Source organism: Cryptomeria japonica, chromosome 7, assembly GCF_030272615.1.
Source record: "Cryptomeria japonica chromosome 7, Sugi_1.0, whole genome shotgun sequence".
Lineage (NCBI taxonomy): Eukaryota > Viridiplantae > Streptophyta > Pinopsida > Cupressales > Cupressaceae > Cryptomeria > Cryptomeria japonica.
The window spans coordinates 81,172,878-81,190,236 of NC_081411.1; the positions used below are offsets into that span (position 1 = coordinate 81,172,878).

General features: G+C 37.6%; 1 protein-coding gene across 1 annotated transcript in view; it reads right to left on the reverse strand.

Annotated features, from left to right (window-relative positions):
• LOC131041481 (uncharacterized) overlaps positions 1-16,413 on the reverse strand; it is a 93,354-nt gene extending 76,941 nt beyond the window's left edge. The window contains exon 1 of the mRNA XM_057974593.2: positions 15,715-16,413. Within this exon, the coding sequence (XP_057830576.2) occupies positions 15,715-16,218 (504 nt within the window). The 5' untranslated portion in view covers positions 16,219-16,413. The remainder of the gene's footprint in view (positions 1-15,714) is intronic.
• Positions 16,414-17,359: the final 946 nt, after the last annotated feature.

Below are 17,359 nucleotides of genomic sequence, written 5' to 3' on the forward strand. Positions count from 1 at the left end.
AGGATGTGCCTTAGGTAAGAATACCAAAATAGTACTAGGAAAACTAGCAAAATTCTAGAATTAGTTCATTCTGATGTATGCGGACCTATGTCCGTATCCTCTCTAGGGGGATTCTTGTATTATGTAATATTTGTTGATGACTACTCTAGGAAGACTTGGATCTACTTTCTAAAAAGTAAAAAATCAGAAGAGATCCTCTCTAGGTTTAAAGAATTTAAATCACTAACTGAAAACCACTCAGGAAACAAAGTTAAAACCCTAAGAACCGACAATGGAGGAGAATACACATCAGATTCATTTAAAGAATTTTGTAGAGATAATGGGATTAAGAGGGAGCTTACTATACCTTATAACCCCCAACAAAATGGGGTAGCGGAAAGGAAAAATAGGACTATAGTTGAAGCTGCCAAGGCCATGATCCTAGATCAAAACCTTAACACAAATCTCTGGGCTGAAGCATCCAGCACCGTTGTATATATACAAAACAGGTGCCCTCACTCCCATCTTGAGGACAAAACTCCTGAGGAAGTATTCACTAAGATTAAGCCTGATATTAGCCACCTTAGGATATTTGGATGTCCTGTCTGTATCCATATACCTAAAGAAAAGAGACTAAAACTAGAGCCTTCTGGAAAAAGAGGATTGCTTGTAGGATATAGTGAAACCTCCAAAGCCTACAGAATCTATGTACCTGGTCAAAGAAATATTGAACTAAATAGGGATGTAATATTTGAAGAGGACCTGGCTTTCAAAAGAGCTCAGAACTTCATAGAACTTGAAATCTATGTACCTACCTGTTGACATGTATTTTGTACACTATCAAACACAGAATAAAATACCTAAAGGTACCTTATCCTCTCTTGAGTAAAGCCTCCGAATGCTGAAGATGTCGCGAAAAGGATCAATCAGGATGACTTCAAGGTTCTTGTATGTAGGGTCTCTACGTGTGGATAAACTCTCTGTGGTATGATGTGATTTGCTGGAATCACAAGGGGACTTACATTTGATGATTGAACGTCTGATCTGCTTTGAATATTTGCTGGAACACAAGATTTTACTAGCTTTGACTTCAAAAAAAATAGAAAAAAGGATGAGGGCGAGGAAAGGATCTAATTCTAACACTAAGAATGTAAGAGCAATGAATGATCTTTGATGAAATTCTAACTAAGTCTTGTTTTGACATCCCAGGACCATCTCCACAAGGTTAGTGCGATCTTCGAAGGAAAGCTTTATGATGTTCAAATCATCACTGCAGGCATAGACACCATCAGGTTGATGCATATCAATGAAGAAGCGACAATTGAAGTTAAGCTTAAGCTGAATGATTCCAGTTGACTACACAAGGCAAGTCTGCAATCAACAAACTGCTAGTAGTATGGATATACGAATTTCACCATCAATCAAGCACATTTCTTCCACTCATCTAATAACATGAAATCAAACATGAGAAGTATAAAGACCATGCAAATTGTCGAATCGACCCATAAATTTCACCATTTCTTCAATGAAGTTACAAGTCTTTTACAACAACATCTTGGCAACAATCTTTGCCTTCTCTCTCTACTCTACTCTAACTGCTATTCTCTCTCTATCTTCTAACTGCTTCCAACTATTCCTAACTATTTCCTAACTCTTCCCTTTACAAAATGAAATGCCAGGGCTTGTATAGTGCCCTCAATACAACTCGATGGCTTAGATCAATTCGAGATCAATGGCCAAGATTCAACAATGAAAACCCTAATTAGGGTTTGTTACAACCATTACATAACATTTAATGCTTGACCAATGATAAAATTGTATTGCTTGGACACATGTCCTCTCTAGAAAATTCCACCAATGGATAGCTGGGGTAGGTACATCGGAGTTTGTGCCACCTTCCATGAGTTAGGTACATTGAATCTGGAAATGCTGAGGTGGACCACACTGACTGGATGAGCGATGACTAGGATGCCACCTCGTCCGACACTTGTAACTTGGTAAATATTCAACTTGATGTTGTTGAGAAGCTAGCTTTAATTAATTCATCTGGTACTATCTGCTTCTTCAACGAACCCTTGTTCTAACTTCTTGTGTCCTTGATGTGCAGGATGATTGATGTACCTCGCCTTGGAATACTGGATTGGAGAAGTCGCCCTTGATGACATTAGTCCAAAGAAGGTCGTCCTTGTCGATGCTAGACTGGATCGAAGAAGGTCGTCCGTGTCCTTGCTTGATCGTCCTTAAGGAGAGTCTTCTAACTTGTAGATCTTTCGAGCTTGGAGTCGCCATCTTGATACCTTCCTCTTCAAAAATCTGGAAATTCGCCCTCCTCAAATTGCTCTTCAAGTTCGCATGAGAGATAATGCAAGAATGATTTGAATTTGCTAAAGAACCTCTCCCATTATATAGAGCACTCACCATTTCACCTCCCCATGAGGCCGACCTTGCAAAATAGGCCAAAAATAAACAAACTTAATAAAAGGAGAAGGCCGACTTGCCCCATAACATTAAAATGATACCTTAAGCGCTCCCATTTTTAAATTAAATTTAAAAAAAAAATTAATTTTAAATGCCTTTATAATTAAAAATTTCAATTTTTTAAGGCTTCAAAAATTAATTATTAAATGCATGCGATTTTCATTAAATGCCAATTTAATTAGAATTTTTAAAAATATTTCGAAGTTTTTTGGCGAACTTGGCATCTAGTGCGATTTGCTAAAATAAGGCAAAAAATAATGAATTTTGATAACTTCGCTCTGGTCCCTTGGAGAGGGACAAGAGCGCCTATTGCAACTTGGGTTGATTCTCTCCTTTGTAGGCCACTCAAGTTATATTCAACGAATAAAACACACTTCCCTTGACCTCTTCAAATCGCGAAATCACTTAAATCTTGCAAGGATAATGCAAATTTGGAATTCAAGCTCCGGTCCTTCAGTGAGGGACGGGAGCACTTTTTCATTTTTAAGCCAATTCATTCATTCATTTGCTAGTCTTCCAAATTATCTTCAATGGATGAATCTTGCCCTCTTTCATTCATTTCAATCACGCAACTTGCCTTGCCTTTGCAAGAAATTTGTATTTTTAGAAAAGAGGGACGGTCCTTCAGTGAGGGACGGGAGCACTTTTGACATCTTGGCGTACCCTTTTGTTCTTTAAATCTCTCAATTGCGTCCAAGGCATAAAACATCCTTCGTCCTTCCCATCCAAGTCAAGTTTTGCCATAAAATATCAAACAAATAGGAGAAACTTGAAAAAGTGGCACGGTCCTTCAGTGAGGGACGGGAGCACTTTTTGTCATTTGGGTTGATTTACTCCTTTGTAGACTGCTTAAATTATATTCAATGGACAAAACATGCCCTCCTTGATCTCTTCCAATCATAAAATTGTCTTGATCCTGCAAGAACAGTGCAAATTTGAAAATCAAGCTCCGGTCCTTCAGTGAGGGACAGGAGCGATTTTTGTCCTCAAGGCCAAATCACCACAATTTTCATCTCAAATTTCCTTTGCTAGGGAAGATTTCACCTTACTTCATGCTATGAATAAAAGTTAATATCCAAAAAAGGTTTGAAATTGTGCATATAAAGAAAATCGCTTTGGTCCTTCAGTGAGGGACAGGAGCGCTTTTACCTTTCTAGACCAAAACTCCATCATTTCATTGCTTTTAATCAAGTCTGGATGCTCTATCACGTTCATCTCGTCCTTCACCATGCCTTTGATGTTTCAATTTGACCAAACAAGGTCAGGAATGACTCAAATAAGCCTTTTCGCCCTGGACCCTTGGTGAGGGACAGGAGCGCTTTGCCTTGGTCCCTTGGAGATTGACAGGAGCGAAATTCGCTCTGGATCCTCAGTGAAGGACAGGAGCGAAATTTGACTTTTTGAACTCTCTATCAGGATAATTTTTATGGAATATAACATTTAAGTATAAGAGAGTGGTTTCAGACCTCCAGGAGTTATATTGCAAAATCTAGTTTTTTGAGGTTTTCAGTTTCCAGACTTAGCCAAATTTCAAGATCAGGGCTTCCAGACTTAGCCAAATTTTCAGGATCAGGACTTCACTCCAGCAGGACCTGCTATCCTATTGATCTCCCCGACAGCACTCAAAATGCAAAGGCTAACTAACAAAACCCTAAAAGACCAAAAAACAAACCCTAAAAAGCAAAAAAGCAAGGGTCCCCATTTGCAATGAGGTGATGTGTGAAAACGTCACAACACTACCTCTAACTTAGATGAAAATCCTGCCCCTGAGTTTCAGAGGGAGAATCTAGATGAAACTGAAAATGAAAATGAAAACTCACCTAGAAATCTCAAGAAAAGACCACTATGGGCCACCAAAACAGTAGAAGAAGCTCAGAGGTTTGCTGCTCCTTCTGGAACCTTCAGAGAAAGCAAAAGACCTAATAAATTTACTAGCTATGTTGCTCTTATGAATGATCTACCTAAAAACGAACCTGACAATGTAACAGATGCCCTTAAACATCAAGTATGGAAGGATGCTATGTCTGAAGAGTATCAATCCATAATGAAAAATGATGTATGGGAAATTGTTCCTAGGCCAACTAAGAAGTCTGTTGTTTCTTCTAAATGGCTCTTCAAGATCAAACATGCAGCAGATGGCAGCATTGAAAAATATAAGGCAAGATTTGTAGCCAGAGGATTTTCTCAAAAGGAATAGACTATGAAGAAACATTTGCTCCTGTAGCCAGATATACCTCAGTAAGGGCTGTACTAGCCATTGCAGCAGCAAAGGGATGGAAGGTACATCAAATGGATGTAAAGACAGCTTTTCTTAATGGAGAGATATCTGAAGAAGTATACCTAGAACAACCTGAAGGGTTTGAGATCCATCATGTAGAATCTCATGTGTGCAGACTCAAGAAAGCTCTATATGGGCTCAAACAGGCTCCCAAGGCCTGGTATGAAAGAATTGACACATATCTATCAAAACTAGGCTTCTCTAAAAATGATGCAGATCCTAATCTCTACTACAAAAAGAATAAAGGTGATATGCTAATAATGATTTTATATGTTGATGACTTATTAATCATAGGAGAAGATCACCTTATAGATCAATGCAAGAAAGAGCTATCCAAAGAATTTGATATGAAGGACTTGGGATTCCTTCATTATTTCCTAGGGTTGGAAGTATGGCAGAATCCTGACAACATTGTTCTAAACCAAGGCAAGTATACATTAGACATCCTGAAGAGATTTGGAATGCTCAACTGCAGACCTATGACCGCTCCAATGGAAACCAATCTTCATAAACTTAAAGAAGCAGCAGCAGAATCACCTTCTACTGACCCCACTCTATACAGGCAAATGATTGGGTCTCTTATGTATCTGGTAAATACAAGACCAGATATCTACTATGCAGTAAATGCCTTGAGTCAGTTTATGTGTGAGCCAAAAGAGATACACCTCATAGCAGTAAAACACATTATGAGATATTTACAAGGCACCTTAAACCTTGGTCTCAAGTATAAGAAAATTGATCTTAATCTACACGGATTCTTAGATTCAAATTGGGTTGGAAGTGTGACTGATCGGAAAAGCACCTCTGGGTGCTGCTTCAGTTTGGGATCAGCCATGATATCTTGGATCAGCAGAAAGCAGTCTTCTGTAGCCCAAAGTTCCACCGAGGCCGAATACATTGCAGCCTCCATGGCTGTCCGAGAAGCGGTGTGGCTTAGAAAGTTGCTCGTGGGATTGTTTGGTAATCTGATGAAACCTACTATCATCCATTGCGACAATCAAAGTTGCATAAAACTTTTAGTGAATCCAGTGTTCCATGATAGATCCAAACATATTGAGATCCCATACCATTATGTACAAGACATGGTAGACAAAAATGTGATCAAATTAGAATATGTTAGTACGGGAGATTAGACTGCAGATATTCTGACCAAACCACTTTCCAGAGTGAAGGTTGATCACTTCAGAAAGGGTTTAGGTATGATAGAAAGGTAATCTGCTTTGTAAATAAGATGTTGAAAATGTAAACTTCTTTTGTCATGTTGAGACATTTTGGGTTTTACCACCTGTGTTCATATCTAAGAGGTGACGATCTCTCAGATTATGAACACTTGTATGCAGACATCATAAGGTGACGATCTTATGATTCTCAAACCAGTTATCATGTTGGATCTCTGGTATGTCATGGATGTGCCATGATGGTGTTGTGATAAAACATTTGAACGAAATGTTTGTGCACATATCACAACCTGGATAAGATGAGAATTTAACCATCCTCATATGTTTATCCTCAGTATTGCGTGTTTAGGCAATACTGATGTCACGTGTTTAGGTGATATCTTATCATAATAAAATGATGAATCTTTTATATCACATGGTTGGGTGATACTCTATGTCACATACCTAGAGTAATGTTTTATATTTGTATCCTATGTTCTGATGGTACTTCATATCATATGTATAGATGATATATATTCTTGGAGACTGGCATTTTTGAAAAAGAAATGTGATGCAGGTTACTTTATCTTCCAAAAGCTAAGAGGGAGTGTTAATGCATTAGTAGCTTCTGCAAGCTAAGACTCTCCTAACTCATTAATCTCCTCTATTCTGTTATTAGTTTACTCATTCATGCTTTATGTTTATCAGACTATAACATTGGTCATAATTATGATATTGATATTGGATAATGATAGATTAGATTGACGACCTGCTTAACTATGTTAAGCGTCAATCTAAATGCTATCGGGCTATTAACCCAATAGCATATTAATGTCAATTCATATCGGCATTAATATGCTATCGGGGTATTAACCCGATAGCATATAATGCTAACAGCTATTGTTATTGTTTACGTTATATTAATCCATTATTATATGCTTTGATACCAATTCATTATCGGGTATGTTTTATATCTGTAACAATTAACAAATGATACTGATTCATGATCGGATATGTTTATAAAGCACTGTTACCATTAACAATGATACCGATTCATTATCGGGCATGTTTATAAGCACTGTTATCATTAAAAGATACCGATTCATTATCGGGTATGTTTATAGCACCGATTAGTTATGGATCGGTTGATGTTAGTAAGGGTCACGACCAAGTGACATCTTGGTCGGACATGTCTAAAAGACATGTCCGATCAAGGTGCCACTTGATCGTGGCCATCCTACTATTTATACATCATTCCAATCAAAGGAGATGACATTGAAATTGATACATGATCATCCTCCTTACCTGCAGTAAAAGAAAGATAGCAATATTAGTGTCATAGGCATAATATCAAAATTAAAATACACCATCCTGCATATAACTTGTCCATTAAATTGGAAATTACTATACATTTACAGTTGGGACCCACCGAGCTTTAGCCTAGGGATTTTAAGTGTTTTTAATTACCATGCCACATATTGCTTGGGCCCCACAAATCTTAAATGGATTTTAAAAGCTTGCTTTAAGGCATAGTATTTCCTTTGACTTCCTTTACCACCGTAGCCTTGATTGGGCCCCACCAAACTCTAAGGTAAAGGAAAAAGTTTTTGAGACATTTTTTATTTTTATTTGTTTAAAAGGAAAGCAGCCACCTCATCATTTTATTTGGCTCCTAATATTCCCAACACATGCCACGATGAAACACAATGTAAGGTGTGGCACTTAGGAAATAAACAAGCTGGCCTCTGAAGTGGAAGATGTGTCACATAAACAAAACATTTGGGGGGATTTAAATTCAAAATCAAACCATAAGAAGAGCAGGGCAGGCCCAAATATGATCTACAGCAGAAGAGCATAAAACTCTCAATTTGAACAAGGCAGAGATAAAGGTAGTTAACTTCCAGCATGGGGGAAAGGTGAATCAGACTTATTTTGAAGGTAATCTCAATCATGTTGATGCGAATTTCACCAAGTGTCATCTTTCAGGGTCCAATCTGATGGAAGGTGAAGAATATTAGATTTCAAGACAGTAGTACCGAGAGAGAATTCATTTCCAGATTGATAAAGCTAATAATGTTGTTAAGTTTTTTTTGATTCTTCTTAATTGAAATTGTCTTTTTTTTTTTACTTTCAGGTGAAAAATAAAAGACTCAGGTAAATCAGAGCAGATCAGACCTAAATCAATTCAGGAAGCGGGATTCAAAAGGAGCAGACCTAATTAGATGCAAGCCATCATAATCATCCAGCACTAAATTTACAATCAGACCTGATTTGAGGTCAATTTCTGCTTGAGATGAAGCAAAAGCAACTTGTTTGAAGCCTAATTTTGTGCTTAATTCAAGGTTGAGGCAGAAGGATCTTAATTTGAATAACGAAGAGCAGATTGGGGGCATTTCTACAGACCTGGTCCATATTAGATTCAGGTTGGATTTCATCAATCTAAAAGTGACAGATTTATGGGAAAAGGAAACCTGAATTTTACAAGGAAGAAGTGAATTCAACACAATCTAGGACAATTTCATTAAGCACAATTGCTTGGGCAAATGAGGACAAAATCACCGGTTTTCCTGAGACTTGAGCGTGTAAAATTGGAGAAAATTGGAGACCCTGGGCTAGATTATCAAATTTCGCTCATGTCCCTTCCAAGGGTACAGGAGCGAATTCTCTTTAGGCTCCCTTTGCCCCCCTATTTGGATCGAAGACTTCACTTTAAGGCTTTGATTGATACGAATTCCATTCGTTTCCCTTTGAGGAGCAAGGTCATGAGGTTTAGACGTGAAGATTTGAAGAAAGAGATGAGAATTTGAGCTAGAGCATCAAATTCGCTCCTGACCCTTCCAAAGGTATAGGAGCGAATTCTTCTTAGGCTCTCTTTGTGCTTCTAATTTGGATGGAAATCTCACTTTAGAGTGTTGATTGGAGAGGAATCAAATTGAACTTACCTTTGGGGACGAATTTAAACAAGCTTGAACTTAGAAATTTGGAGAAGAAGCTAAGACAAGCATAAAATTCGCTCCTAACCCTTCCAAAGGTACAAGAGCGAATTTTCTTAAAAACACCTTCTTGCTCCTTACTTGGATCCAAACTCATGCCTTCAAGGCTTGATTGAAAGAAACTTGAGTTATGTGTGCCTTTAAAAGAGAATTCAAATTGGTTTGAACAATGAAGTATGGAGAATTTGAGCAGCATTGTCAATTTCGCTCCTGACCCTTCCAAAGGTACATGAGCGAATTTTACTAGACCTTCCCTCTTCTTTCTCATTTGGATCAAATTCATGCTTTTAGGCCTTGAATGAAGGGGAGATGATTCTTTTATGCCGTTGAAGTACATTGAAATGAAGTTGAATGGCAAAAGGTTAAGGATTTGAGCTATCAAGCAAAATTCGCTCCTGACCCTTCCAAAGGTACAGGAGCGAATTTTCCTAAGGGTCCCATACATCTCTAAGGTACACAAGCGAAATCTCTTGGAAGGACCTCCTATCTCACCTAAAACACTAAGAAGATCTTGTTTTAAGCAAAGTTAGTAATAGACTGACTTGAGCACGATGAGAAGAGAATTTCAAAAATCAAGTCTAAGGCAAAGTGATAGGAATGAAGCGTGAATTGAGTCAAGAGGAAGAAATTCGCTCATGTACCTTCCAAAGGTACAGGAGCGAAATCTCTTGAAGAAGAATGTTTAGTTAATCAAGATATCAAGACAAGCCTTCTTGAAGGTAATTTAAGTCTTTGTTGCAGCATGAGCCTTCTAATGATAATGAAAATTGAGTATGTGAGTGAGAAAACTAAGATCAGCCCTTAGTTCGCTCAGGTACCTTCCAAAGGTACAGGAGCGAAATGCATTGAGGATGAGTAATATGCTAATGATGGTGTGTTGTAAGTCTTCTTCATGGTGGTTTCAAGTGTTCAAGCATCCTAAACTTCATGCAGATCGTGAGAACTAAGCTTGCCTTCATCAAATATTGATGAAAATTAGACTTATATCCTAGCTCGCTCATGTCCCTCTCTAAGGTACCAAGGCGAAATTCTATTAAAGGCAATTAAATTATGGTAAAAAACCGAAAAGATCAAGAGAAGACTAAATGCAAGTCAACCCAGAAACATTTGATGCATTAATAAACCAATCTCACTTTGGCAGCAAAAGCAAATTCGAATTTTTTAAAAAGAAGTCGGCCAGCTAAAGGGAAATACAATTGATTTATTCATCCAAACAAAGTCGGCTTTCATCAAAGAAGTGCATTCTCCCATAAAGGCGCCTATATAAGGGAGGTTGATTCTTAAATTATTCATCATTCATTTCAAACATTCTTCTTCAAAGAGCGAAATCCTTCTGCAGTTAAGAAGCAAATTCCAGATTTGTCAACAATCTTCACAAGCCGAATTCGACAAGAGCAAATTTGAGGAGCAACTGAATTCATCAAGGCGAATTTCAGAAGCAGATTTCATTAGACAGATTGGTGATTGAGGCGGCAAATTTCAGGTCTTATAGAGATCAGTCACTTTAAGGCGCAGAGTACATCCTAACAACAGCAAAATTCAATAAAGGAAGGACTGAATTCATCATAGCAAGAGCAAATTTGCTCAAGAAAAGGACAATCTCCCCTAAACCTGCACCTATCAAAACTGCAAATCACATAAAATTAGAGATTCTATAAGCTATATATCATGTGTTTGATGTTCATTTGTTTGTTTTGCAGCAGGAAAAGAAAGAAATCAGAAAGACCAGGTTGGAGGAAGATCGGAACGAGGATCTCAAGAAGAATATTTCAACATCAAGGTCAAAGGAAGACCTCTTCAAGAGGATCTCATAGGCAAACACAAGAGAGCCAAGGAAGGGTACATCGTTCATCAAGTATATCAAGGACGATGGAGGATCGACAAAAGTCATCACAGAGGGAGTACCAGACAAGGTGGCATCCCAGTCACTTTTCCTCCAGTCAGATAGGCCCACATAAGCATGTCCAGATTCAATGTACCTGACTTATCAGTGATAACACAAACTTCGAGGCACCTACCCCTGTTTCCTATTGGTTCTCATGCATTGAATGTAATTTTCTCATTGGCTAAAAGGTTTTGTTGTAACAAACCCTAATTAGGGTTTTCATCTTGTAATCCTAGCCATTCATCCTAAATCAATCTAAGCCATTGAAATGTAAAGGGCTCTTTATATAAAGCCCTGTCTCTTCATTTGTTAAAGTTAGTAGTCAGATAATAGCTAATGTAGTTAGTCAGTAGTTAGAAGGTGAATAGTTAGCTAATAGTGAATAGTCAGAGAATAGTTAGTCAATAGTTAGGAGGTTAATAGTTAGTTGATAGAGGTTAGAATAGCTAATGATTAATAACAAATAGAATAGCAGTTAGAGTAGAATAGAAAGAGAAGGCAAAGATTGTTGCCAGGATGTTGTTGTAAAAGACTTGTAAACTTCATTGAAGAAATGGTGAAATCTATGGGTCGATTCAACAATTTGCATGGTCTCTATACTTCTCAAATTTGATTTCATGTTATTAGATGAGTGGAAGAAATGTGTTTGATTGATGGTGAAATTCGTATATCCATACTACTAGCAGTTTGTTGATTACAGACTTGCCTTGTGTAGTCAACTGGAATCATTCAGTTTAAGCTTAACTTCAATCATCGCTTCTTCACTGATATACATCAGCCTGATGGTGTCTAGGCCTGTAGTGATGATCTGAACATCATAAAGCTTTCCTCCGAAAATCACACTAACCTTGTGGAGATGGTCCTGGGATGTCAAAACAACACTTAGTTAGAATTTCATCAAAGGTTATTCATTGCTCCTACATTCTTAGTGTCAGAATTAGATCCTTTCCTCGCCTTCATCCTTTTCCCTTTTTTTCAAAATCTAGACTAGTGAAATCCTGTGTTCCAGCAATATTCAAAGCAAATCAGACGTTCAGTCATCAAGTGTAAGTCCCCTTGTGATTCCAGCAAAATCATATCATACCACGAAGAGCTTATCCACATGTAGAGATCCTACATAACAGAACCTTGGAGTTACTCTGACTGATCCTTCGGCGAGATCTTCAGCAGTCGGGAAACTTTACTCAAGAGAGGATAAGATACCTCTGGGTATTTTATTCTATGTTTGGTTGTGTACAAAATACACATCAACAGGTTTCTACCATTATTCAACCTTTGGGAACGGTAGCTCTCATAGATTAGGCAATCTTGAGGCTGTGAAACTATCAGCTGAGATTATTGCAGATAGGAAGTGATAATTCAGTCATCTCATTGGAGCTTAATTGGTGGCCAAGGGCTAAATTATGCTAGGGTTCGATTTGGAGAAGCATTGCAGACAATTTTGGTGTTACGAGTCTTCATCAATTCTACTATCTAAGAGCTGATTGCATATACCATTTTCTGAGTCTCATCTAAGTAATTTTCAGATTCACATTAGCTGGAGAAGTGCCACGATTATTGTTCATATGGCCTCATTCGGATGTTTTCTTTGTGGGTAGTTGAGCATTCATCTTGGGATGTCTTAGCAATCATTTTGGAGTATTCTGGAGGAGCTATTAGCTTGCTGATAATTAATTATAGGGGTCTGATATACTGCTGCTAGGGCATCATTAGACACATATTTTTGTTCATATCTTCACTTGGAGGCAACCTTTGGTTATGGGTATTTGAGGAATCAATTGCTATTGTCAAGGCAATCATTTCTATACCAATTTGGGGACCTTTATTTGCTGCATTTATTTATTATTGGCATTCATATTAGAATAGGGGCGAATTTGAAGAAAGGCAAGATTTGGCAAGGTGAATGCACATAGTGGAGTGATATTGCTTGCTTCTTCATTGCTACACCTGGGTGCTTCATTCCAGGTTCATTTGGCATTGTTTATCGTTGAGTTTTCAGTTGCATGCAGGAGTTAATTAGCTGTCATTAATACTCAGAAAAGTCTGAAACTAATTTTGTTGTATCCCAAGAATCTTGGCCCTTGCAAAATCATTTGTAATTCAGGATTGCATTGAAAAAATGATTCAGTTGTGTGCTGTTATAAGTTTGTTCCAATCTGAGGTTGCATGCCAATGTTTGTCAAAATGTCCATTCCATATTTGAGTTATATTTGAGGTGAAATTCTTCTTGTTAGTTTGTTGTATGTTCTCTACAACATTTTGACATTAGTTTTCAGTGTGCTTCAAACTGTTTGATCATATTCCTTGGGCTGCAAACATCAAGACGGCAATCAGATTTTAGTAACATCAGGTTTAAGGGTTGTAGGACAACTGTTTGACAATATCCCTTGAGCTTATCTCCAGCATTATGAAGCCATAATCAGCAAGGGATATTACATCCGAAATGGAGGATATAATGACAAGTGAGTTTGCTGATTTTGTAACCTCCAATGGTCAAAGTGTTTCCGCTCTCCATGGCAAGTACAAGAAGGATGTTTATGCTTGGTGGTACCTCAATGGCCATACATCATCACACATTCAAACTCTTGCAATCAAACTTTTATCTCAAGTAAGTTTCTTAATTTTTATTGCTCTGTAAATTTAAGCACATACTCCTTCCAATTGTTAATTTTATTGCCCTCTAATTTTGTGTCAATTATTCAATAGGTTTCTAGTTCCTCTTCATCTCAGCAGAATTGGAGCACATACTCCTTTATCCACTCAATGAAACACAACCGATTGGCAGCAAGTAAGGCGGAGGATCTAGTTTATGTGCATTCAAACTTGCGCCTTCTTACTCATAAACAAATTGAGTACAAGGATGGGAGCACAAAGTTTTGGGATGTAGATCCAAAGCGAACTAATTTGGATTTTTCAGCTGCCACACAATCTTTACTTTCTATGGACTCCAATAGCCAATTTGCTGCTAGTGCAAGTGGCAGTGAGCCTGCATGTGGTTCCACTAATCTAGCTACATCATCTAATGTCAATGATGATGTTGATCTTGATCTTCCTAGTGATCCATATGATGCTGATTATTAATTGTGTTGTTTTATTGATGAACCAATGAACAATGAATTCGATATATCCGTCATAACATTCAAATTTTGATAAATGGATATCAAATTAGACTTATAGTAAATTTGTTATATTTATAAGATAGTTCCAAGTTTTGTTTAGCATATGGATGATATTTAGGATTCTAAATTTATTTTTTGTTTCTACTTTTTAGGTTGCATATATGTATATATTTATGATTTTTATATCTTTTTGTACGGACGTACCCAAACCCCCCAAAAAAAAATTGCCATACCGGTGTACTTGAACCTGTACCCGAACCCGAACCCGTGCCCGTACCCGCACCCGCAACTTAACTTGAGGGTATAGACCCAAGATAGGTAAGGGCTTGGATCTATAAACTTTGAGGAAGCCTATTGTATTTGGTCTCTAAGCGCTTTGGTAACATACACACACCCTTCTCCCTTAAAACTGAAGTAGCAGCAGGTCCTGATATCTATATTAAGAACTATGAATAATGAAATTAATCATCTAATGAGGAAAATAAATAAGCACTTGTTAATAACTAATAAATTGAAGAATATCAATGACTGGCTTCATGATTAGTCTCTCAATCAATTTTAGTATATTGGAATAGATTAATTATAGTTAAAACAGGCCTAAACCTAGTAGGGGACATCAAAGGAAGTCCAAGTTTCGGGGTTCGGAGAGACAGGATACTTCCTCCCAAAAAGGGAAGGGGTAGACTAGTTCCCTGAATCCCAAAATCCGGAATTCCTAAGAAAAAAGAGGGAAGGAGAAAGGACCAATGGACTCCAAGGTGTGAAGAAAAGATGCAAGGGTGAAGGGAGAAAGCCCGAAGTCTGCCTCATAACAAGAGAACACTTAAACATTTCCTTGATTTCCTGACTCGGTGCTTGATCAACTGGGGCAGCACTAGTCCATTGAACATATCTTGGATTGGTTCTCGCTGATAGACCAAGGGTGTCATAAAATGACAATGGTGTCCAATCAATCAGCTCATAAATAGGACACAAGATTCATGGGCTGCAGATCTTCAATTGCCTATTTGTGAAACTGTATTCAAAAGTCTGTTCCACTAACTAGCTATATCAAATCTTCATGTCCTCTATAACACAGCAGTTAAAAAGAGGATAGTGAAAAAACTTACAGGTTCAAAGGCTATTTCCCATACTCAATTCATAAAACAGTTTCCCTAAGCAACCATCCCGAAACCCCATTATCTGTGCAACTTTGCAGCTCAAAAACAGGCTAGTAAATATTTTATGGATGACTTATTTTCAGAGTATTATTCATTAAACTCTATTAATCAATCCAGTATCTCCATAACATGATAAATAAAAATGAATTGAATGAGCTACTGATATTCAATAGACTATCTCTCAAACTCTATGCAAATTCAGTTTCCCTAATCATATATCCCATCTTCTCATGTGAAGTGTAATATAGCTGCTCAAAAATGAAAATACTATGGGTAACCGATCCTCAAAGGGCAATTTCTCGAACCATGTTTGAAAATTCATATCCCTAACCAGCTATCGCCAATCTTCACCTCATGTACCATCCAGCACCTCAAAAAGAGAATAAAGAAACTTCCACGGGCTATTGATCATGGATCACTTCTATCATATCAACTATCTATTTATTTAACCAGCTATTACAAACCCTCGTGTGATTTGATGCAGCAGGTGAAAAACCGAAAGAGAAAAATTCAAGTGCTGTTGATTTTTAAGGGACTACTTTTCAAGGTCTATCAGTAATTTTTTCCATGACCAGATAATGTTTTCATGTGATGTGCTGATTTTCCCGAACTTATTCAAAATCGGCAATTAAAAAAAAGGGAAAAGAGAAAGTCAGAAAACTTACTCAGGCAGAGGAATGGCTGGAGCCTCCGCAATCAGGGCTTTCGTCAAAATTCACAGATGGGTATTCAGCAGTGACCATCCCCACCTCGAAAACCAGCTTCTCGCCCTTAGACCTGATCCCCGTAATAGACCACCACTTAAAAAAAGCCTTCACACGGATCCCACTGAGCTCCTGTATATATCCCTCTGTAAGCTTTCCTCTTACTGTCTTTGAAAAAGAAGCAGGGTAGTTATCAGGAGGCAAGATTATATCACAACGCCCATTCAAATGCACGGAGAAATCTCCGCTAGATTTGTTAAAAAAATATTTAGCCACACTATTTGGTAGAAGCCCAGAAGGAAAGCCCTTGCTGGCTAACTCATCGTATGCTGTGTGGGTTAAATTCGTGTTGCGCTCTTCCATCTTGGCTTCTGCATTGCATTGAATGGAAACTAGCAAACAGAAAATCATAATTAAGAATATTTTGATTGACATTTTCAATGCAACAAGCCGAACAAAACCCATTAATAGCTGTTTACAAGAACGCCTGCTGTGTTTTAAAGAAAGGTGCAGATGATACAGAGAATCCAGCAGAATTGAGAACTTTGAAGTACTCCAACTGTAAAATCAGAAGATAAATTTATTCCCCAGGTGTCAAAAGACTGAGAAGTTGTGATTTATAGCATTATGGCTCTCGAGGGAAAGTGGAAAACCACTAACGTCTACTTTTGGGTAAGTATCTATTTTTTATAATAATAAGCTTTTATATATATATATATTATATTTTTTTAAGGTCATCTTGAATGGCGTGTCGGGATGGACAAGTTCACGCGCTAGGTTGTTAAACCAGACTATTATAGTAAGCATTTCCCAAAGGAGACCGTTAATTATTTTTTTTATTTTTCTAATTAAGTGATTTTTTTCTAATGGTGAGGTAGTCCATTTTGATGGAGCTTTTAATACTAGCAATTAAATCATGGGTTTGATAGGTGTTCACAGTTTTTTTCAATAGAATTTTTTATCGGACTTTTTTTATTTTTTTATTGTTAATTTATGTTGAATGCATTTTCTATATAAAATAGAGTGATTTATTTTTTTTAATTAGTCAATTCAAAATTGAAGAGAAAGATAGTCCTTAATATACGAAAATACGTAAGACAAAGCGATAAAATAAAAAATTTATACCTGCACAAAGGTTATGTAGCGTTTCAACAATGTTGAAACGTAGAGGTTGCAACGAGGGCCTATAGCTCTAAGGGGGTATTGTAATGTTGTTACTCCCCCCTGATTTGCAACTGGCCCAAATAGAATAACAGTTGCAGCAAGAAACACCATTCAAAGAGATAGCAGGAATCTTGATCTTCGTCCGCAATGGGTCTTTGAAAATGGGGTCTGGGTGGACAAATGCAAGAAGGTGACTGGGCCTAACAATCAACAGCAATTAGACATTAACTCAAATAGGCATCCAACAATGGGAAATGGGGCTATCAACGAATTCTGCCAAACTCTGAATGGCGGACAATCAAATCTAAGAAATCTAAAAAATTGGAAAGGTAGAAACAAAATTCTCAACCCCTGGTGCAAAAAAGAAAAAATCAAATGGGTTCCTTTCGCCCAGGCGGAAACTTTGGGGGCCCTAGGGCAGCACCTAAGGCTGCAGCTCCAG